Raw genomic sequence first — 22,424 nt, 5'->3', positions numbered from 1 at the left:
TGTATATCTAATAACAGCGTCCTATCTTCCTATGATCACCTATCCCCTATACTATAAGGTAATAGGGGCCTATACTCAGATATCCTCTATACTATAAGGCAATAGGGGCCTATACTCAGATATCCTCTATACTATAAGGTAATAGGGGCCTAGACTCAGATATCCTCTATACTATAAGGTAATAGGGGCCTATACTCAGATATCCTCTATACTATAAGGCAATAGGGGCCTAGACTCAGATATCCCCTATACTATAAGGAAATAGGGGCCTATACTCAGATATCCTCTATACTATAAGGCAATAGGGGCCTAGACTCAGATATCCCCTATACTATAAGGCAATAGGGGCCTATACTCAGATATCCCCTATACTATAAGGCAATAGGGGCCTAGACTCAGATATCCCCTATACTATAAGGTAATAGGGGCCTATACTCAGATATCCCCTATACTATAAGGTAATAGGGGCCTAGACTCAGATATCCTCTATACTATAAGGTAATAGGGGCCTATACTCAGATATCCTCTATACTATAAGGTAATAGGGGCCTATACTCAGATATCCCCTATACTATAAGGTAATAGGGGCCTAGACTCAGATATCCTCTATACTATAAGGTAATAGGGGCCTAGACTCAGATATCCTCTATACTATAAGGTAATAGGGGCCTAGACTCAGATATCCTCTATACTATAAGGTAATAGGGGCCTAGACTCAGATATCCTCTATACTATAAGGTAATAGGGGCCTAGACTCAGATATCCTCTATACTATAAGGTAATAGGGGCCTATACTCGGATATCCTCTATACTATAAGGTAATAGGGGCCTAGACTCAGATATCCTCTATACTATAAGGCAATAGGGGCCTATACTCAGATATCCTCTATACTATAAGGTAATAGGGGCCTAGACTCAGATATCCTCTATACTATAAGGTAATAGGGGCCTAGACTCAGATATCCTCTATACTATAAGGCAATAGGGGCCTATACTCAGATATCCCCCTATACTATAAGGTAATAGGGGCCTATACTCGGATATCCTCTATACTATAAGGTAATAGGGGCCTAGACTCGGATATCCTCTATACTATAAAGGTAATAGGGGCCTAGACTCAGATATCCTCTATACTATAAGGTAATAGGGGCCTAGACTCAGATATCCCCTATACTATAAGGCAATAGGGGCCTATACTCAGATATCCCCTATACTATAAGGAAATAGGGGCCTATACTCAGATATCCTCTATACTATAAGGAAATAGGGGCCTATACTCAGATATCCTCTATACTATAAGGTAATAGGGGCCTAGACTCAGATATCCCCTATACTATAAGGCAATAGGGGCCTATACTCAGATATCCCCTATACTATAAGGTAATAGGAGCCTATACTCAGATATCCCCTATACTATAAGGCAATAGGGGCCTATACTCAGATATCCCCTATACTATAAGGCAATAGGGGCCTAGACTCAGATATCCTCTATACTATAAGGAAATAGGGGCCTATACTCAGATATCCTCTATACTATAAGGAAATAGGGGCCTAGACTCAGATATCCCCCCATACTATAAGGCAATAGGGGCCTATACTCAGATATCCCCTATACTATAAGGCAATAGGGGCCTAGACTCAGATATCCTCTATACTATAAGGAAATAGGGGCCTATACTCAGATATCCCCTATACTATAAGGCAATAGGGGCCTATACTCAGATATCCCCTATACTATAAGGCAATAGGGGCCTATACTCAGATATCCCCTATACTATAAGGAAATAGGGGCCTATACTCAGATATCCTCTATACTATAAGGAAATAGGGGCCTATACTCAGATATCCCCTATACTATAAGGTAATAGGGGCCTAGACTCAGATATCCTCTATACTATAAGCTAATAGGGGCCTAGACTCAGATATCCTCTATACTATAAGGTAATAGGGGCCTAGACTCAGATATCCTCTATACTATAAGGAAATAGGGGCCTAGACTCAGATATCCCCTATACTATAAGGCAATAGGGGCCTATACTCAGATATCCCCTATACTATAAGGCAATAGGGGCCTAGACTCAGATATCCTCTATACTATAAGGTAATAGGGGCCTAGACTCAGATATCCCCTATACTATAAGGTAATAGGGGCCTAGACTCAGATATCCTCTATACTATAAGGCAATAGGGGCCTAGACTCAGATATCCTCTATACTATAAGGTAATAGGGGCCTAGACTCAGATATCCTCTATACTATAAGGCAATAGGGGCCTAGACTCAGATATCCTCTATACTATAAGGCAATAGGGGCCTATACTCAGATATCCCCTATACTATAAGGCAATAGGGGCCTATACTCAGATATCCCCTATACTATAAGGCAATAGGGGCCTAGACTCAGATATCCTCTATACTATAAGGAAATAGGGGCCTAGACTCAGATATCCCCTATACTATAAGGCAATAGGGGCCTAGACTCAGATATCCTCTATACTATAAGGTAATAGGGGCATAGACTCAGATATCCCCTATACTATAAGGCAATAGGGGCCTATACTCAGATATCCTCTATACTATAAGGCAATAGGGGCCTATACTCAGATATCCCCTATACTATAAGGCAATAGGGGCCTATACTCGGATATCCTCTATACTATAAGGTAATAGCGACCTATACCCAGATATCCCCTATACTATAAGGTAATAGGGGCCTATACTCAGATATCCTCTATACTATAAGGCAATAGGGGCCTAGACTCAGATATCCCCTATACTATAAGGCAATAGGGGCCTATACTCAGATATCCCCTATACCAGTGATGGCTAACCTTGGCACTCCAGCTGTGGTGAAACTACAACTCCCAGCATGCTCCATTTATTTCTATAGAGTTCTGAGAACAGCCAAGCAAGGGGGGCATCTTGGGAGTTGTAGTTTTACCACAGCTGGAGTGCCAAGGTTAGCCATCACTGCCCTATACTATAAGGTAATAGTGGCCTATTCTATAAGGCATCTGAGTATATGCCCCTATTACCTTATAGTATAGAGGATATCCGAGTATAGGCCCCTATTACCTTATAGTATAGAGGATATCTGAGTCTAGGCCCCTATTACCTTATAGTATAGAGGATATCTGAGTATAGGCCCCTATTACCTTATAGTATAGGGGATATCTGAGTCTAGGCCCCTATTACCTTATAGTATAGAGGATATCTGAGTATAGGCCCCTATTACCTTATAGTATAGGGCAGTGATTTGGAACCTTTTAGAGACCAAGAGCCCAAACTGCAACCCAAAACCCACTTATTTATCGAGAAGTGCTGACACGGCAATTTACCCTGAATACCACAGTCTAGTATAGTATATCTTCAATGTAATTTATCATTTAGCTATAACAGCCGGCCTACATTCAGTGCGCTGCCTGCGCTGTTCATAGTGCGCCCCCTGCGCTGTTCATAGTGCGCCCCCCTGCGCTGTTCATAGTGCGCCCCCCTGCGCTGTTCATAGTGCGCCCCCCTGCGCTGTTCATAGTGCGCCCCCCTGCGCTGTTCATAGTGCGCCCCCCTGCGCTGTTCATAGTGCGCCCCCCTGCGCTGTTCATAGTGCGCCCCCCTGCGCTGTTCATAGTGCGCCCCCCTGCGCTGTTCATAGTGCGCCCCCCTGCGCTGTTCATAGTGCGCCCCCTGCGCTGATGAATGGCATGAAAAGTCTAAGGCATATTGGTACAGCATAGACTTTTTTCAGGGTTCGGGTGCCCACAGAGAGGGTTCTGGCATAGTATAGGGGATATCTGAGTCTAGGCCCCTATTACCTTATAGTATAGAGGATATCTGAGTCTAGGCCCCTATTACCTTATAGTATAGGGGATATCTGAGTCTAGGCCCCTATTGCCTTATAGTATAGAGGATATCTGAGTCTAGGCCCCTATTGCCTTATAGTATAGGGGATATCTGAGTATAGGCCCCTATTGCCTTATAGTATAGAGGATATCTGAGTCTAGGCCCCTATTACCTTATAGTATAGAGGATATCTGAGTCTAGGCCCCTATTACCTTATAGTATAGGGGATATCTGAGTCTAGGCCCCTATTGCCTTATAGTATAGAGGATATCTGAGTCTAGGCCCCTATTGCCTTATAGTATAGAGGATATCTGAGTCTAGGCCCCTATTACCTTATAGTATAGAGGATATCTGAGTATAGGCCCCTATTGCCTTATAGTATAGAGGATATCTGAGTCTAGGCCCCTATTACCTTATAGTATAGAGGATATCTGAGTCTAGGCCCCTATTACCTTATAGTATAGGGGATATCTGAGTCTAGGCCCCTATTGCCTTATAGTATAGAGGATATCTGAGTCTAGGCCCCTATTGCCTTATAGTATAGGGGATATCTGAGTATAGGCCCCTATTGCCTTATAGTATAGAGGATATCTGAGTCTAGGCCCCTATTACCTTATAGTATAGAGGATATCTGAGTCTAGGCCCCTATTACCTTATAGTATAGGGGATATCTGAGTCTAGGCCCCTATTGCCTTATAGTATAGAGGATATCTGAGTATAGGCCCCTATTGCCTTATAGTATAGAGGTTATCTGAGTATCGGCCCCTATTGCCTTATAGTATAGGGGATATCTGAGTATAGGCCCCTATTGCCTTATAGTATAGAGGATATCTGAGTATAGGCCCCTATTGCCTTATAGTATAGGGGATATCTGAGTCTAGGCCCCTATTACCTTATAGTATAGAGGATATCTGAGTCTAGGCCCCTATTACCTTATAGTATAGGGGATATCTGAGTCTAGGCCCCTATTGCCTTATAGTATAGAGGTTATCTGAGTATCGGCCCCTATTGCCTTATAGTATAGGGGATATCTGAGTATAGGCCCCTATTGCCTTATAGTATAGAGGATATCCGAGTATCGGCCCCTATTACCTTATAGTATAGGGGATATCTGAGTCTAGGCCCCTATTACCTTATAGTATAGAGGATATCCGAGTATCGGCCCCTATTACCTTATAGTATAGGGGATATCTGAGTATAGGCCCCTATTGCCTTATAGTATAGAGGATATCCGAGTATCGGCCCCTATTACCTTATAGTATAGGGGATATCTGAGTCTAGGCCCCTATTACCTTATAGTATAGAGGATATCCGAGTATCGGCCCCTATTTCCTTATAGTATAGGGGATATCTGAGTATAGGCCCCTATTGCCTTATAGTATAGAGGATATCCGAGTATCGGCCCCTATTACCTTATAGTATAGGGGATATCTGAGTCTAGGCCCCTATTACCTTATAGTATAGAGGATATCTGAGTATAGGCCCCTATTGCCTTATAGTATAGAGGATATCTGAGTATCGGCCCCTATTACCTTATAGTATAGAGGATATCTGAGTATAGGCCCCTATTGCCTTATAGTATAGAGGATATCCGAGTATCGGCCCCTATTACCTTATAGTATAGAGGATATCTGAGTCTAGGCCCCTATTGCCTTATAGTATAGAGGATATCTGAGTATAGGCCCCTATTGCCTTATAGTATAGAGGATATCCGAGTATCGGCTCCTATTACCTTATAGTATAGAGGATATCTGAGTATCGGCTCCTATTGCCTTATAGTATAGAGGATATCTGAGTATCGGCCCCTATTACCTTATAGTATAGAGGGTATCTGAGTATAGGCCCCTATTGCCTTATAGTAGAGGTGGTGGCAGCTATTGTGGTGTTAGAATCTAGGGGAGTAAGTTAGCGTAATTCCGTCATCTAGAATAGGTGGGGGATGTCTGTGGTAACTTGACGAGCGCACTAGTATAATTCACACCAGTGATGTGACCTATTGAGTAGGGATCGTGACACCATGTATAACTAATAACATAACGTCCTGAGCCGGGGAGGACCATGTATATCTAATAACATAGCATCCTGAGCCGGGAGGACCATGTATAACTAATAACATAACGTCCTGAGCCGGGAGGACCATGTATATCTAATAACATAGCATCCTGAGCCGGGAGGACCATGTATAACTAATAACATAGCATCCTGAGCCAGGAGGACCATGTATAACTAATAACATAACGTCCTGAGCCGGGAGGACCATGTATAAGTAATAATTGTATGACGTCTGGCCCGGTCCTACGTCTTGTGTAGCAGGCAGTAGTATTGTGGAGACGCGGGTGGTGAGGAGAAGGGACGTCCGGTTCACTAATCGCCTTCTTTTCACCATTTTTAGATTTGAGACATTTTGCTCAGTGAATAGACGTCTTATTTTCTGATGTTACTGTCATCGAGTCCAATATGTCTGGTTCTGGTAGCAAGAGAGCATCTGGGGATGGGGCATCAGGTCCTCCTGAGAAGAAGCCCAACCATGAAGAGAAGACTCCAACCACGCTTATTGAACCCATCCGCTTGGGTGGCATCTGCTCCACGGTCAGTGTAATGCGGGTTTGGGGATCATAGTCGTTACTCTCCGTACTGTCTCACCGCCTCATCACTGTTTTGTTCTACAGGAGGAAATGGACATGAAAGTTTTACAATTTAAAAACAAAAAACTAGCCGAACGGCTGGAGCAGCGTCAGGGTGTGGAGGACGAGCTTCGGGAGAAGATAGAGAAGCTGGAGAAACGGCAAGCCACCGATGATGCCACACTTCTCATAGTCAACAGCTACTGGAGTCGGGTAAGTAGAACAAGCAGAGTTGTGAAGATGAAAGTCATTCACAGTGCTGACAGAAGGGGGGGGGGTTAGGGGGCGGACATTGAGGAGGTCACGTCCAGTGCTGGTAGAAGAGGTGGGGACATTGAGGAGGTCCCGTCCAGTGCTGACAGAAGTGTGTGTGTGTGTTGGGGGGGGGGGGGGGGGGGGAGGTCGGGGCATTGAGGAGGTCACATCCAGTGCTGACAGAAGTGGGTGGGGGGGACATTGAAGAGGTCATGTCCATTGCTGACAGAAGTGGCAGGGGACATTGAGGAGGTTACGTCCAGTGCTGGTAGAAGAGGTGGGGACATTGAAGAGGTCATGTCCATTGCTGACAGAAGTGGCGGGGGACATTGAGGAGGTCATGTCCAGTGCTGACAGAAGTGGCGGGGGACATTGAGGAGGTCACGTCCAGTGCTGGTAGAAGAGGTGGGGACATTGAGGAGGTTACGTCCAGTGCGGACAGAAGTGGGGGGGGGGGGGGAACGACACTCAGGAGGTCACGTCCAGTGCTGGTAGAAGTGGTGGGGTGCCATTGAAGAGGTCCTGTCCAGTGCTGATAGAAGAGGTGGGGGGACATTGAGGAGGTCACGTCCAGTGCTGACAGGTGTGTGTGTGTGTGTGTGTGTGTGAATTTCAATGGTATTTCTATAGAACGTTCTACATGCTGCAAAATCCCTCCAAGTTGGGATTTTTCTGCCGCTGTCGCAACCTTCTGGCACGTCGCACTGCGACACCATTGAAATCCAATACATCGAATGTCGCTGGGCCCTTCTGTGTCAAAAGACTAGATCACCGTGTTGCCAGACCCTAACGTGGGCTGGGTACATATTTGAAATCGGGCATCCAGAATGTCCGCCTCTCCTCCACTTTTGATGTTTCACCTTACATCCTGCCTGAGCTTCTGGTTCTCTCCATGTTTCTAGCTGGAGGAGAATGTGCAGCTGCTGTTGAAGCGCTATGACTCGGAGCCAAGTGGCCAAAACACTGCTGATGTGCCACCTGAGGGCACGGACAATGCCACTAACACAGAGGCTGCAGAGGAGCCACTCACCGAGGTCACTGACAATAAAGGTAGGGGTGCCCAGCTGAGGACTGAGATCAGATCACTGGGGGGGCGCTATCTTCCTATGATCACCTTGGGTGGAGCCAATGATGTCCTGTTGACCTAGCCTCCAGTTTCTGGGGGTTACAGTACAGGGGGGTTCAGATATGATTGCATGACCCTGGTGGAGGGCAGGAGACATCTTCACCATCTAGTTCTGGTGTTTCACTGCTCTCCTGCGCAGTGCTGGGATGGGGAGCTCCCACATTGGTGCAGTTAGGTGCGCTCCACTTGACGTGGCTCCTGTGGCTGGCGCTGGGCGTGCTTCTGCAGAGAGATCGAGGGGAAGTCATAAAATCCTGTTCAGGAATGGATTCTGTAGATGGGGTTGAGGCTTTTAGGGTTCCCGACCTCAGCAGAGGCTGCAATAGCAGAACCTCTGCATGTATCTAAGGAGAAGTGGAGGCTTGGAGCGCTGCCTACATCTGCTTACAGAGTGAGGTGCGGTGGGCAGCACACTGACAGATACAGAGCCTGCCCGGTGACAGGCGGAGAGTACTGCAGAGGATGGACAGGACACAGAGAGGTAGAGAGCAGAGCCATAAAGTGCAGTGGGGTTATCTCTGGCTCCTCTCTGAATATAACAGATAGGAACCATATACGAGGACTGTGTGCCAGTGCACTGCTTCCACTGTGTGCCTCACTACTGGCATCTCCAACAAGTTCTACTTATATGTAAGGTTACAGTGCACTGCTAGCCCCTCCACACTGCAGTACAGCCGGTGCACTGCTAGCCCCTCCACACTGCAGTACAGTACAGCAGGCGAACTGCCAGCCCCTCCACACTGCAGTACAGTACAGCAGGCCCACTGCCAGCCCCTCCGCACTGTAGTACTGTACAGCAGGCGCACTGCTAGCCCCTCCTCACTGCAGTACAGTACAGCAGGCGCACTGCCAGCCCCTCCACACTGCAGTACAGTACAGCAGGCGAACTGCCAGCCCCTCCGCACTGTAGTACTGTACAGCAGGCGCACTGCTAGCCCCTCCTCACTGCAGTACAGTACAGCAGGCGCACTGCCAGCCCCTCCACACTGCAGTACAGTACAGCAGGCGAACTGCCAGCCCCTCCACACTGCAGTACAGTACAGCAGGCGCACTGCTAGCCCCTCCGCACTGTAGTACTGTACAGCAGGCGCACTGCTAGCCCCTCCACACTGCAGTACAGTACAGCAGGCGAACTGCCAGCCCCTCCACACTGCAGTACAGTACAGCAGGCGCACTGCTAGCCCCTCCGCACTGTAGTACTGTACAGCAGGCGCACTGCTAGCCCCTCCACACTGCAGTACAGTACAGCAGGCGCACTGCTAGCCCCTCCGCACTGTAGTACTGTACAGCAGGCGCACTGCTAGCCCCTCCACACTGCAGTACAGTACAGCAGGCGAACTGCCAGCCCCTCCACACTGCAGTACAGTACAGCAGGCGCACTGCTAGCCCCTCCGCACTGTAGTACTGTACAGCAGGCGCACTGCTAGCCCCTCCACACTGCAGTACAGTACAGCAGGCGCACTGCTAGCCCCTCCGCACTGTAGTACTGTACAGCAGGCGCACTGCTAGCCCCTCCACACTGCAGTACAGTACAGCAGGCGCACTGCCAGCCCCTCCACACTGCAGTACAGTACAGCAGGCGCACTGCCAGCCCCCCCCCCACACTGCAGTACAGTACAGCAGGTGCACTGCTAGCCCCTCCACACTGCAGTACAGTACAGCTGGTGCACTGCTAGCCCCTCCACACTGCAGTACAGCCAGTGCACTGCTAGCCCCTCCACACTACAGTACAGCAGGCGCACTGCCAGCCCCCCACACTGCAGTACAGTACAGCAGGCGAACTGCCAGCCCCTCCACACTGCAGTACACTACAGAAGGCGAACTGCCAGCCCCTCCACACCGGGGTACAGTACAGCAGGCCCACAGCTAGCCCCTCCGCACTGCAGTACTGTACAGCAGGTGCACTGCTAGCCCCTCCACACTGCAGTACAGTACAGCCGGTGCACTGCTAGCCCCTCCACACTGCAGTACAGTACAGCCGGTGCACTGCTAGCCCCTCCACACTGCAGTACAGTACAGCCGGTGCACTGCTAGCCCCTCCGCACTGTAGTACTGTACAGCAGGTGCACTGCTAGCCCCTCCACACTGCCGTACTGTACAGCAGGCGAACTGCCAGCCCCTCCACACTGCAGTACAGTACAGCAGGCGCACTGCTAGCCCCTCCGCACTGTAGTACTGTACAGCAGGCGCACTGCTAGCCCCTCCACACTGCAGTACAGTACAGCAGGCGCACTGCTAGCCCCTCCGCACTGTAGTACTGTACAGCAGGCGCACTGCTAGCCCCTCCACACTGCAGTACAGTACAGCAGGCGCACTGCCAGCCCCTCCACACTGCAGTACAGTACAGCAGGCGCACTGCCAGCCCCCCCCCACACTGCAGTACAGTACAGCAGGTGCACTGCTAGCCCCTCCACACTGCAGTACAGTACAGCTGGTGCACTGCTAGCCCCTCCACACTGCAGTACAGCCAGTGCACTGCTAGCCCCTCCACACTACAGTACAGCAGGCGCACTGCCAGCCCCCCACACTGCAGTACAGTACAGCAGGCGAACTGCCAGCCCCTCCACACTGCAGTACACTACAGAAGGCGAACTGCCAGCCCCTCCACACCGGGGTACAGTACAGCAGGCCCACAGCTAGCCCCTCCGCACTGCAGTACTGTACAGCAGGTGCACTGCTAGCCCCTCCACACTGCAGTACAGTACAGCCGGTGCACTGCTAGCCCCTCCGCACTGTAGTACTGTACAGCCGGTGCACTGCTAGCCCCTCCACACTGCAGTACAGTACAGCCGGTGCACTGCTAGCCCCTCCGCACTGTAGTACTGTACAGCAGGTGCACTGCTAGCCCCTCCACACTGCCGTACTGTACAGCAGGTGCACTGCTAGCCCCTCCACACTGCAGTACAGTACAGCCGGTGCACTGCTAGCCCCTCCACACTGCAGTACAGTACAGCCGGTGCACTGCTAGTCCCTCCGCACTGTAGTACTGTACAGCAGGTGCACTGCTAGCCCCTCCACACTGCAGTACAGTACAGCCGGTGCACTGCTAGCCCCTCCACACTGCAGTACAGTACAGCCGGTGCACTGCTAGCCCCTCCACACTGCAGTACAGTACAGCCGGTGCACTGCTAGCCCCTCCACACTGCAGTACAGTACAGCCGGTGCACTGCTAGCCCCTCCGCACTGTAATACTGTACAGCAGGTGCACTGCTAGCCCCTCCACACTGCAGTACAGTACAGCCGGTGCACTGCTAGCCCCTCCACACTGTAGTACTGTACAGCAGGTGCACTGCTAGCCCCTCCACACTGCAGTACAGTACAGCCGGTGCACTGCTAGCCCCTCCACACTGTAGTACTGTACAGCAGGTGCACTGCTAGCCCCTCCGCACTGTAATACTGTACAGCCGGTGCACTGCTAGCCCCTCCACACTGTAGTACTGTACAGCAGGTGCACTGCTAGCCCCTCCGCACTGTAGTACTGTACAGCAGGTGCACTGCTAGCCCCTCCACACTGTAATACTGTACAGCCGGTGCACTGCTAGCCCCTCCACACTGTAGTACTGTACAGCAGGTGCACTGCTAGCCCCTCCGCACTGGATATCAAATAGGAACATAATTTATATACATCACTTCTATGATATCAGGATGGGCATGTGTAATCCTAGACCTCAATATGGAAGGCTAAATACATTCCACCCCCCTCTAACCAACTACACGTCACATGACTTCAAGATGGGCAAATCCATCCATGGATATAACTTAGAAGAGATAACTGTGTCCTTCCGCCCCATCCTGGACTATTTTTACACATATGACTTTGGTAAGACCATTAAGACATATAACAGGGATCTAGGATCTTTGCTAGACCATATCTTACATGGGAAGGACTTGAAACAAGTCTTTTCTGTGGGAATCCATCACTTAGCTTGGCAAAGAATGTTCTATCAAAATATATATATATATATATATATATATACAGTACAGACCAAAAGTTTGGACACACCTTCTCATTCAAAGAGTTTTCTTTTTCACACTGAAGGCATCAAAACTATGAATTATCACATGTGGAATTATATACATAACAAACAAGTGTGAAACAACTGAAAATATGTCATATTCTAGGTTCTTCACAGTAGCCGCCTTTTGCTTTGATTACTGCTTTGCACACTCTTGGCATTCTCTTGATGAGCTCCAAGAGGTAGTCACCTGAAATGGTCTTCACTTCACAGGTGTGCCCTGTCAGGTGTAATAAGTGGGATTTCTTGCCTTATAAATGGGGTTGGGACCATCAGTTGCGTTGTGGAGAAGTCAGGTGGAGACACAGCTGATAGTCCTACTGAATAGACTGTTAGAATTTGTATTATGGCAAGAAAAAAGCAGCTAAGTAAAGGAAAACGAGTGGCCATCATTACTTTAAGAAATGAAGGTCAGTCAGTCCGGAAAATTGGGAAAACTTTGAAAGTGTCCCCAAGTGCAGTCACAAAAACCATCAAGCGCTACAAAGAAACTGGCTGACATGCGGACCGCCCCAGGAAAGGAAGACCAAGAGTCACCTCTGCTGCGGAGGAGAAGTTCATCCGAGTCACCAGCCTCAGAAATCGCAGGTTAACAGCAGCTCAGATTAGAGACCAGGTCAATGCCACCCAGAGTTCTAGCAGCAGACACATCTCTAGAACAACTGTTAGGAGGAGACTGTGTGAATCAGGCCTTCATGGTAGAAGATCTGCTAGGAAACCACTGCTAAGGACAGGCAACAAGCAGAAGTGACTTGTTTGGGCTAAAGAACACAAGGAATGGACATTAGACCAGTGGAAATCTGTGCTTTGGTCTGATGAGTCCAAATTTGAAATCTTTGGTTCCTGTGACGAAACCAACCTCGCCACTGGGTTTTGGAGGGGGCTGGTTGCCAGCCTCTTGCCTCAGGATTATGGCCCATACTAACTTTGAAGGAGAAGACAGGCTGGCCGCACAGCTTAAATCTGTCTTTGGAATTGTATTTTGTTATGTGGGGGTACCCAGATAGCTGATTTTAGTGTATTTGAGTAGTCTGAGTGCCATTCACCTAATAATATGCACTCAGACTTGAGCTATCTGGGGATATGTTAAATGTCTGTGTTTACTGTAAGGGTTGTTACATTGTGTGTTTAAATGGTGATTTCTGTCCTGTTGTCCCCACATGTGTATTGGTGATTTCCCTTTGTCCTGAGAGATAATTGGATTGCTCCTCGGGTGTCTCCAGGGCAGAGAGGAGGAAACCATGATGCATTGTGGGGATGTGTTGTATCTGTTCGGTGTGTCGCAGTCTCCATTCTGGTCCCCTGGGGGCGTGTCCACCAGGTGGGGACCTGCATAAATACGGTCGGGTAGCCCTCAATAAAGTGTTCCTGTTTTATCCTTCATCATGCTGAGGCTGGTGTTTGGATAACTGATCAAAACTGGGGGATTGCTATACGCTGAAGATTTGCTATACTTCCCTGGCATAACTACTAGCTCTTGTAAGAGCTGTTCCTGCTCTCTGGTTTTAGGAGAGGTTCACCCACTGGAGCCTGGAGCCTTGTCGTAGGTCCAGGGTGGGTAGGAGACAGTGAGACCTCAACCAAGCTTCGGCGTTTCGTGGGGTCTGTAGTGCGTAATGCGTACGGTGTCAAGTGGAGTGCTTGGAGTCCTCGGGAAGCACTAGGAGCATCTATCGACGGAGGTACCTGGTCGGGGTGCCAGGAGATCCATTACATTTGGTGGCAAGCAGTGGGATGGCGTCCTAGTGTGAGGAGAAGCAGCCCGGAGACACCGTTTGTGGAGTATATTGAGGGCAACGCTAGTATCCGTACAGCGCCCCTGGCTACAGCAGGATGGAATCGGCTAGTCTTCGGACAGTGTTCTATGACGAGGAGGAGGAGGCAGCCGCAGACTACAGGGATGCAGACAGAAAGGAAGTATGGTATGATGCCCTGGAAAATGCCCAGCGGCGGTGAGGTGAGAGTCTCCCCAGTTATGAGCAGCGGCTACAGAAGCGTGTGGCGATGCGGATGGGTCTCTTGGGAGAGCAGCCCCTGGATGACTGGGTAACAGAGCTCCAGAACCTGGTATGTAAGGAGCTTTGGCTAGAGGACGCTTACCAGGCCCTAAGGTGGCATGTCATTCAACATTCCCCCTGGATGGCTGAGCACGACAGACCCGAGGGTGACTTGAGCTATCTGGGGATGTGTTAAATGTCTGTGTTTACTGTAAGGGTTGTGACATTGTGTGTTTAAATGGTGATGTCTGTCCTGTTGTCTCCACATGTGTATTGGCGATTTCCCTTTGTCCTGAGAGATAATTGAATTGCTCCTCGGGTGTCTCCAGGGCAGAGAGGAGGAAACCGTGATGCATTGTGGGGATGTATTGTGTCTGTGTATCCTGAATTGCTGCATGTCTGTCCCGTGTCACAGTCTCCCTTCTGGTCCCCTAGGGGCGTGTCCACCAGATGGGGACCTGCATAAATACGGGCAGGTAGCCCTCAATAAAGAGTGCCTGTTTTATCCTTCATCAAGTTGAGGCTGGTGTTTGGATAACTGATCAAAACTGGGTAATTGCTATACGCTGAAGATTTGCTATACTCCCCTGGCATAACTCCTAGCTCTTGTAAGAGCTGTTCCTGCTCTCTGGTTTTAGGAGAGGTTCACCCACTGGAGCCTGGAGCCTTGTCGTAGGTCCAGGGTGGGTAGGAGACGGTGAGACCGCAACCAAGCTTCGGTGGTTCGTGGGATCGGCAGTGCTTACTGTGTCAAGTGGAGTGCTTGGAGTCCTCGGGAAGCACTAGGAGCATCTATCGACGGAGGTACCCGGTCGGGGTGCCAGGAGATCCGTTACAGTTCCAACCACCGTGTCTTTGTGCGACGCAGAAAAGGTGACCGGATGGACTCTACATGCCTGGTTCCCACCGTGAAGCATGGAGGAGGAGGTGTGATGGTGTGGGGGGGCTTTGCTGGTGACACTGTTGGGGATTTATTCAGAATTGAAGGCATACTGACCCAGCATGGCTACCACAGCATCTTGCAGCGGCATGCTATTCCATCCGGTTTGCGTTTAGTTGGACCATCATTTATTTTTCAACAGGACAATGACCCCAAACACACCTCCAGGCTGTGTAAGGGCTATTTGACCATGAAGGAGAGTGATGGGGTGCTGCGCCAGATGACCTGGCCTCCACAGTCACCGGACCTGAACCCAATCGAGATGGTTTGGGGTGAGCTGGTCCGCAGAGTGAAGGCAAAAGGGCCAACAAGTGCTAAGCATCTCTGGGAACTCCTTCAAGACTGTTGGAAGACCATTTCAGGTGACTACCTCTTGAAGCTCATCAAGAGAATGCCAAGAGTGTGCAAAGCAGTAATCAAAGCAAAAGGTGGCTACTGTGAAGAACCTAGAATATGACATATTTTCAGTTGTTTCACACTTGTTTGTTATGTATATAATTCCACATGTGATAATTCATAGTTTTGATGCCTTCAGTGCGAATCTACAATTGTCATAGTCATGAAAATAAAGAAAACTCTTTGAATGAGAAGGTGCGTCCAAACTTTTGGTCTGTACTGTACATATAAGCAATTATTTAATGCTTTGCTAGATTATGAGTCTTGATTCTTCTGCAGGTAGAATGAAGCCTCAGAATATCCTAAGACCACATCTCAATATGGAGATGATCAAGTAATTCATGCATTTATGTATTCGCCAATCTAGATGGTATACTTTCACCCACACTATCCAATTAGGCTACTTTCACACTAGGGTTCGGGGCTCCGCTTGTGAGTTCCGTTTGAAGGCTGTCACAAGCGGCCCCGAATGGATCTGTACGGCCCCGATGCATTCTGAGTGGATGCGGATCAGTCTGGCAGAGTTTGGCCTCCGTTCCGCTCAGCAGGCGGACACCTGAACGCAGCTTGCAGCATTTTCGTGTCCACCTAACCGTGCGGAGCCAAATGGATCCGTCCAGACTTACATTGAAAGTCAATGGGGACGGATCCGTTTGACGTTGACACAATATGGTGCAATTGCAAACGGATCCGTCCCCATTGACTTTCAATGTAAAGTCAGGAGTCCCTATTAATATACCATCAGATCAGAGTTTTCTCCAACGCGATGGTATATTTTAACTTGAAGCGTCCCCATCACCATGGGAACGCCTCTATGTTAGAATATACCATCGGAGGGAGGGGGGGGGGGGCGGCCGCACTGGCCACCAATGAGTTAAAAACAGGGGGGATGTCCCCCACAGTGCCCCTCCAGGGGCGCTGTCCCCCACAGTGCCCCTCCAGGGGCGCTGTCTCCCACAGTGCCCCTCCAAGGGGCGATGCCCCCCACAGTGCCCCTCCAAGGGGCGATGCCCCCCACAGTGCCCCTCCAAGGGGCGATGCCCCCCACAGTGCCCCTCCAAGGGGCGATGCCCCCCACAGTGCCCCTCCAAGGGGCGATGCCCTCCACAGTGCCCCTCCAAGGGGCGATGCCCGCCACAGTCACACCTGATATAAAAACTCCATGGTGCTCAAAACTGCCCCTAAAGACATTGTCTCCTTCCTGCAGATTCCTCCACGCCTCCAGCTGCTCCTCCAGCACCCGCTCCTCCCGCTGTTCTCCCAGAATCCTCTCTTACCTTTCTGGCTACGCTGGCCTGCAGCACCACCGAGGAGATTGAGCTGCAGCTGCAGGAACGCATGGAGTTCAGCAAGCGAGCCGTTTCGTGCATCCTGGAAACCTCCAACAAGCTGCATGGCCGGGTGCAGGCGCTGTGCGAGCGCCTGCACACTGCTGGTAAGTGCAAGAAGAACAGAGAGGCTTGTGGGACGGGATGGTGTGGAGTGACTGTCTTATCGTGTCCCTTGTAGACTGTGAACAGATGGATGAGACATCTCGCACTCTGAACAAGGATCTGTTCAGCGAGAATCACAAGCTCCAGGACCTGGCCACCATCCTGCAGGAGAAGCACCATCGCATCTCCTTACAAGTAAGTGACCTGGAGATCCCGGAGCAGTCAGAGGACTGAGGAGCTGTTCTCCATTATTCCTGCTCTTCTGAGCAGGTTCTCACTTAGATCTATGACTGTCAGAGCGTTCCCACAGCCTCCATGTCTTACCCGAGATCAAGTGTCAGACAAGGCTGCTCCCTGCCTCCCATCATATGTGTGATGTGCTTCTCTATCATATCTGCCCCCAGCATCATGAACTACAAGACCGAGTCACATCATCCGAAACCAAAGTGTCTGAGATGGAGCGAAGTATTGAGGATCTGCAGTGGGACATAGAGAAGCTGCGCAAACACGAGCAGAAACTTAACCGTCACCTTGCAGAGGCCCTAGAGCAGGTATGGGCACCATGTCACTGTGCCCCGGTCACACTTGGATTTCTCTCTTCTCTCGTCACATCTGCTCTTTCTTTTCTCCCCTAGCTAAATTCAGGATCTCACATTTCGGGAAGCTCTGGGAGTTTCCAGGGAGGACAGACAACGCTGACTGTGCAGAAGGTAATCTCTTGACTCTCCTGCCTCACGTCTGGGGTCTGGTAATGCACCTGTGACTCTCCTGCCTCGGGTCTGGTAATGCACCCGAGACTCTCCTGCCTCACGTCTCGGGTCTGGTAATGCACCTGTGACTCTCCTGCCTCACGTCTGGGGTCTGGTAATGCGCCCGTGACTCTCCTGCCTCACGTCTGGGGTCTGGTAATGCACCCGTGACTCTCCTGCCTCACGTCTCGGGTCTGGTAATGCACCCGAGACTCTCCTGCCTCACGTCTCGGGTCTGGTAATGCACCTGTGACTCTCCTGCCTCACGTCTGGGGTCTGGTAATGCGCCCGTGACTCTCCTGCCTCACGTCTGGGGTCTGGTAATGCGCCCGTGACTCTCCTGCCTCACATCTTGGGTCTTCTCTGCTGTTGAGTTCTTCATTTTCTCTTTGCCCAGTTTGAAATGCTGAACGCAGAGCTAGAACAAAACCAGGAACTGGCCAACAGTCGCATGTATGAGCTGGAGAAGCTGCAGAATGAGCTGCAGGCTGCTGTCCGCCTCAAGGAGAAGCTGAAGGTATGTAGAGAAGAATAATGGCTGGAGGGCAAGGGTCTCCAGAGCTTTGGCCTGAGCTTCTCTTCTTCCAGCTGGATCTGCGAACCCTCCCAGAGGAGGCAGTGAGGAGCACGCAGGACTTCCGCTGTCTGCAGTCCCAGTTCTCACTCCTGTATAATGAGTCCCTTCAAGTGAAAACTCAGCTAGATGAGGCGCGAGCTCTTCTCCTCAGCACGAAGAACAGCCACCTACGGCATATTGAGCGCATGGAGGTGGGGGTCATTCTTGGTGGGCATAATTACACAGCACATTCCTACCATCTGTCCTTATGACCACCACATGTCTTGCCTAGAGTGAAGAGCTGTCTGTCCAGAAGAAGCTGCGCACGGAGGTGATTCAGCTAGAGGACACGCTTGCACAGGTGCGAAAGGAGTACGAGATGCTGAGGATTGAATTTGAGCAGAATCTGGCTGCCAACGAACAAGCAGGTAACCGAGAGCATGAGAAGTTCCGGGCACATGGTGGATGGTCAGGGACTTCTCATGGATGGGACTTCTCTCCTTTTAGGTCCTATTAATCGTGAAATGCGTCATCTGATTGGAAGTCTTCAGAACCACAACCACCAGCTGAAGGGTGATGTCCAGCGATACAAGCGAAAGGTGCGAGATGCCCAAGGAGAGGTGAGCAAGGTGAGGGAGGTAGTCCATGACATGAGTGAGCAGAAGGATGGGGAGTGAAAGTGTCTGGAGACAAAACATGGTGATCTCCTCATCAGGCTCTTATCTGACCTGTGCATTGTCCAGGACGCATTGGCTTGACACGTGTCCATCACATTTCACCAGTATCTTTCAGGTCAACAGTCTAAGGGGTGCAGCCCATGACTTCTTCCCTCTCCCTTCTACTAGATGCGTCTACAAGCCCCCCAGTGTCCCGCGTCTACACTATCCAGCGCTGAAGTCACCACTCCAGCCATTAAAGAAGAAGAACCCGCAGCAGCCGACGTGAAGAAAGAGCCTCCTGTGGTTGTGGCACGAGACCCTGAAATGCCGACCACCCCAGAGGTGAAGAAAGAAGAAGACGAGCAGAAAAAAGAGCTGGAACGGAGCAAGACGCGGGAGCGAGAATTAGAACGGGAGCGCGAGAAGGAACGTGAGAAGGAGCGAGAACGGGAGAGAGACAAGCAGAAGGGCGAAGACACAAAGAGGAAGGACTCGGACATCCTAAAACAGCTCCGGGCAGAACTCAAGTACGAGAGACGTTACTCTGGGGTGTGATGGCCCCTTTACACGGGCCGACAATTTAAAGGATCATCGCTAACCAGCGTTACTAGTAACTCTCGTAAGCGGTCATCTGGCGGTGTAAATTATTACACTGCCGATTACCCTGTGAAGCAGCAAAACTCTCGTTCATCTGGTAATTGTATCTTTTGTGCAGCACAAGAGATCCTCATTTCCCGGTCGCAGAGCATGCTGCGTAAACTATCTGCTGCCGGGAAACAACAAGAAAGTATGAGGATGAGCGATGGCATTAGCGATCACTGCTCCCCATACTGTGGAGGAGATCGCTGCATGTAAATGTGTCTCCTCCACTGACGAGTAGACGATTGTCAGGAAGGACCGCTTCTGTATGGGGACGAGAGATGTCATTAGTGATCACTGCTCCCCATACTGTGGAGGAGATCCCTGCATGTAAATGTATCTCCTCCACTGACGAGTAGACGATTGTCAGGAAGGAACGCTTCTGTATGGGGATGAGCGATGGCATTAGTGATCACTGCTCCCTATACTGTGGAGGAGATCCCTGCATGTAAATGTATCTCCTCCACTGACGAGTAGACGATTGTCAGGAAGGAACGCTTCTGTATGAGGACGAGAGATGTCATTAGTGATCACTGCTCCCCATACTGTGGAGGAGATCCCTGCATGTAAATGTATCTCCTCCACTGACGAGTAGACGATTGTCAGGAAGGAACGCTTCTGTATGGGGATGAGCGATGGCATTAGTGATCACTGCTCCCTATACTGTGGAGGAGATCCCTGCATGTAAATGTATCTCCTCCACTGACGAGTAGACGATTGTCAGGAAGGAACGCTTCTGTATGGGGACGAGAGATGTCATTAGTGATCACTGCTCCCCATACTGTGGAGGAGATCCCTGCATGTAAATGTATCTCCTCCACTGACGAGTAGACGATTGTCAGGAAGGAACGCTTCTGTATGGGGATGAGCGATGGCATTAGTGATCACTGCTCCCTGTACTGTGGAGGAGATCCCTGCATGTAAATGTATCTCCTCCACTGACGAGTAGACGATTGTCAGGAAGGAACGCTTCTGTATGGGGACGAGAGATGTCATTAGTGATCACTGCTCCCTATACTGTGGAGGAGATCGCTGCATGTAAATGTGTCTCCTCCACTGACGAGTAGACGATTGTCAGGAAGGACCGCTTCTGTATGGGGACGAGAGATGTCATTAGTGATCACTGCTCCCCATACTGTGGAGGAGATCCCTGCATGTAAATGTATCTCCTCCACTGACGAGTAGACGATTGTCAGGAAGGAACGCTTCTGTATGGGGACGAGCGATGGCATTAGTGATCACTGCTCCCCATACTGAGGAGGAGATTGAAGCATGTAAATGTGTCTCCTCTGCTAGCAATAAGTAGATTGTCGGAAAGGAACGTTTCCTTCCCAACAATCTGCTAGATCGTTGTCCCGTGTAAAGGGACGATAACTACAGGGCCATCTACATGAAGGCTTCCCAGCTTGCTTACCTGCCTCCTAATCTGCTTCCCCTTCCCTCCCTTCCTGGGTTTTACCTGCCTCTCCCCTCCCTTACTCTTACTGCTTACCCACCTCTCCCCTCCATTCTTTTATGTACCCGCCTCTCTCCTCCCTTCTTGTACTTACCCATCTCTCCCCTCCTGTCTCTCCTGACTTTGCTTACCCGCCTCCCCTCTCCCTTCCGGTGCTGACGCGCCTTTCCCCTCCCTTCCTGTGCTGACCCGCCTCTCCCCTCCCTTCCTGTGCTGACGCGCCTCTCCCCTCCCTTCCTGTGCTTACCCACCTCTCCCCTCCCTTCCTGTGCTTACCCGCCTCTCCCCTCCCTTCCGGTGCTGACCCGCCTCTCCCCTCCCTTCCGGTGCTGACCCGCCTCTCCCCTCCCTTCCTGTGCTGACGCGCCTCTCCCCTCCCTTCCGGTGCTGACCCGCCTCTCCCCTCCCTTCCGGTGCTGACCCGCCTCTCCCCTCCTTTCCAGTGCTTACCCGCCTCTCCCCTCCCTTCCTGTGCTTACCCGCCTCTCCCCTCCCTTCCTGTGCTTACCCGCCTCTCCCCTCCCTTCCGGTGCTGACCCGCCTCTCCCCTCCCTTCCGGTGCTGACCCGCCTCTCCCCTCCCTTCCGGTGCTGACCCGCCTCTCCCCTCCCTTCCGGTGCTGACCCGCCTCTCCCCTCCCTTCCGGTGCTGACCCGCCTCTCCCCTCCCTTCCGGTGCTGACCCGCCTCTCCCCTCCCTTCCGGTGCTGACTCGCCTCTCCCCTCTCTTCCGGTGCTGACTCGCCTCTCCCCTCCCTTCCAGTGTTTAACCTCGCCTCTCCCTTCCGGTGCTGACCCGCCTCTCCCCTCCCTTCCAGTGCTTAACCCCGCCTCTCCCCTCCCTTCCAGTGCTTACCCCGCCTCTCCCCTCCCTTCCAGTGCTTAACCCTGCCTCTCCCCTCCCTTCCAGTGCTTAACCCCGCCTCTCCCCTCCCTTCCAGTGCTGACCCGCCTCTCCCCTCCCTTCCGGTGCTTAACCGCGCCTCTCATCCTGACCTCTGACTACACACCTGTCTCACACCGCCGCCTCTAAGTGCCTCCTGTAAATACCTCATTTGCTCTCTTCCCTGTAGGAAGGCCCAGGAGAGCCAGAAGGAAATGAAACTGCTCCTTGATATGTACAAATCTGCCCCCAAGGAACAAAGGGACAAAGTGCAGCTAATGGCAGCTGAGAGGAAGACCAAAGCCGAGGTGTGTGCGCGATGTGCTGCAACACGGGGGGGCTGCGCCTCATATCCGGCATTGTGTCTTACACTTTGTTTCTGTTAGGTGGAGGAGCTGCGATTACGGGTTCAGGCTCTTGAAGAAAAGGATCGGAGAGAGCGGAAGAAGCTGGCTGACGAGGAAGCCTTACGGAAGATTAAACTGGCAGAGGAGCAAATTGACCATTTACAGCGGAAACTCAGCGCCACCAAACAGGAAAGTGGAAGTCCAGTGATGTGTGTGAGGATGTCCGCAGGTGTCCTGTCTGACCATGCGGCTCTGCATTCTTCCTGTGCAGGAGGAGGAGGCTTTGTTGTCCGAAATGGACGTGACTGGACAGGCGTTTGAAGACATGCAGGAGCAGAACATCCGCCTGATGCAGCAACTGCGAGAAAAAGATGATGCAAACTTCAAGCTCATGTCTGAGCGGATAAAATCAAATCAGATTCACAAACTGCTGCGAGAGGAAAAGGAGGAGCTGGCGGAGCAGGTGCAGGGCCTGAAGACACAGGTAATAGCTGTGCTGTGCTCTGGGGGA

General features: G+C 50.7%; 1 protein-coding gene across 3 annotated transcripts in view; it reads left to right on the top strand.

Moving 5' to 3' along the window:
- RNF40 (ring finger protein 40) overlaps positions 1–22,424 on the top strand; it is a 35,937-nt gene that overhangs the window by 11,250 nt on the left and 2,263 nt on the right. Inside the window, exons 2-16 of one of the 3 annotated variants that reach the window (XM_044303083.1) lie at positions 6,231–6,427; positions 6,508–6,675; positions 7,620–7,767; positions 16,400–16,627; positions 16,702–16,820; positions 17,030–17,176; positions 17,261–17,335; positions 17,772–17,891; positions 17,963–18,142; positions 18,223–18,358; positions 18,438–18,529; positions 18,776–19,116; positions 21,757–21,874; positions 21,953–22,102; positions 22,185–22,397. In XM_044303083.1, coding sequence (XP_044159018.1) covers positions 6,296–6,427; positions 6,508–6,675; positions 7,620–7,767; positions 16,400–16,627; positions 16,702–16,820; positions 17,030–17,176; positions 17,261–17,335; positions 17,772–17,891; positions 17,963–18,142; positions 18,223–18,358; positions 18,438–18,529; positions 18,776–19,116; positions 21,757–21,874; positions 21,953–22,102; positions 22,185–22,397 — 2,367 coding nt within the window. In that variant the 5' untranslated portion in view covers positions 6,231–6,295. Of the gene's footprint in view, positions 1–6,230; positions 6,428–6,507; positions 6,676–7,619; positions 7,768–16,399; positions 16,628–16,701; positions 16,821–17,029; positions 17,177–17,260; positions 17,336–17,771; positions 17,892–17,962; positions 18,143–18,222; positions 18,359–18,437; positions 18,560–18,775; positions 19,117–21,756; positions 21,875–21,952; positions 22,103–22,184; positions 22,398–22,424 lie in introns of all 3 variants that reach the window. The other 2 variants (XM_044303082.1, XM_044303081.1) reach the window with 2 other exon arrangements.

The sequence above is a fragment of the Bufo gargarizans genome, chromosome 8, assembly GCF_014858855.1.
Source record: "Bufo gargarizans isolate SCDJY-AF-19 chromosome 8, ASM1485885v1, whole genome shotgun sequence".
Taxonomy (NCBI): Eukaryota; Metazoa; Chordata; class Amphibia; order Anura; family Bufonidae; genus Bufo; species Bufo gargarizans.
The sequence above is the reverse complement of the archived record's forward strand: the minus strand, read 5'-3'. Positions and strand labels throughout refer to the sequence as shown.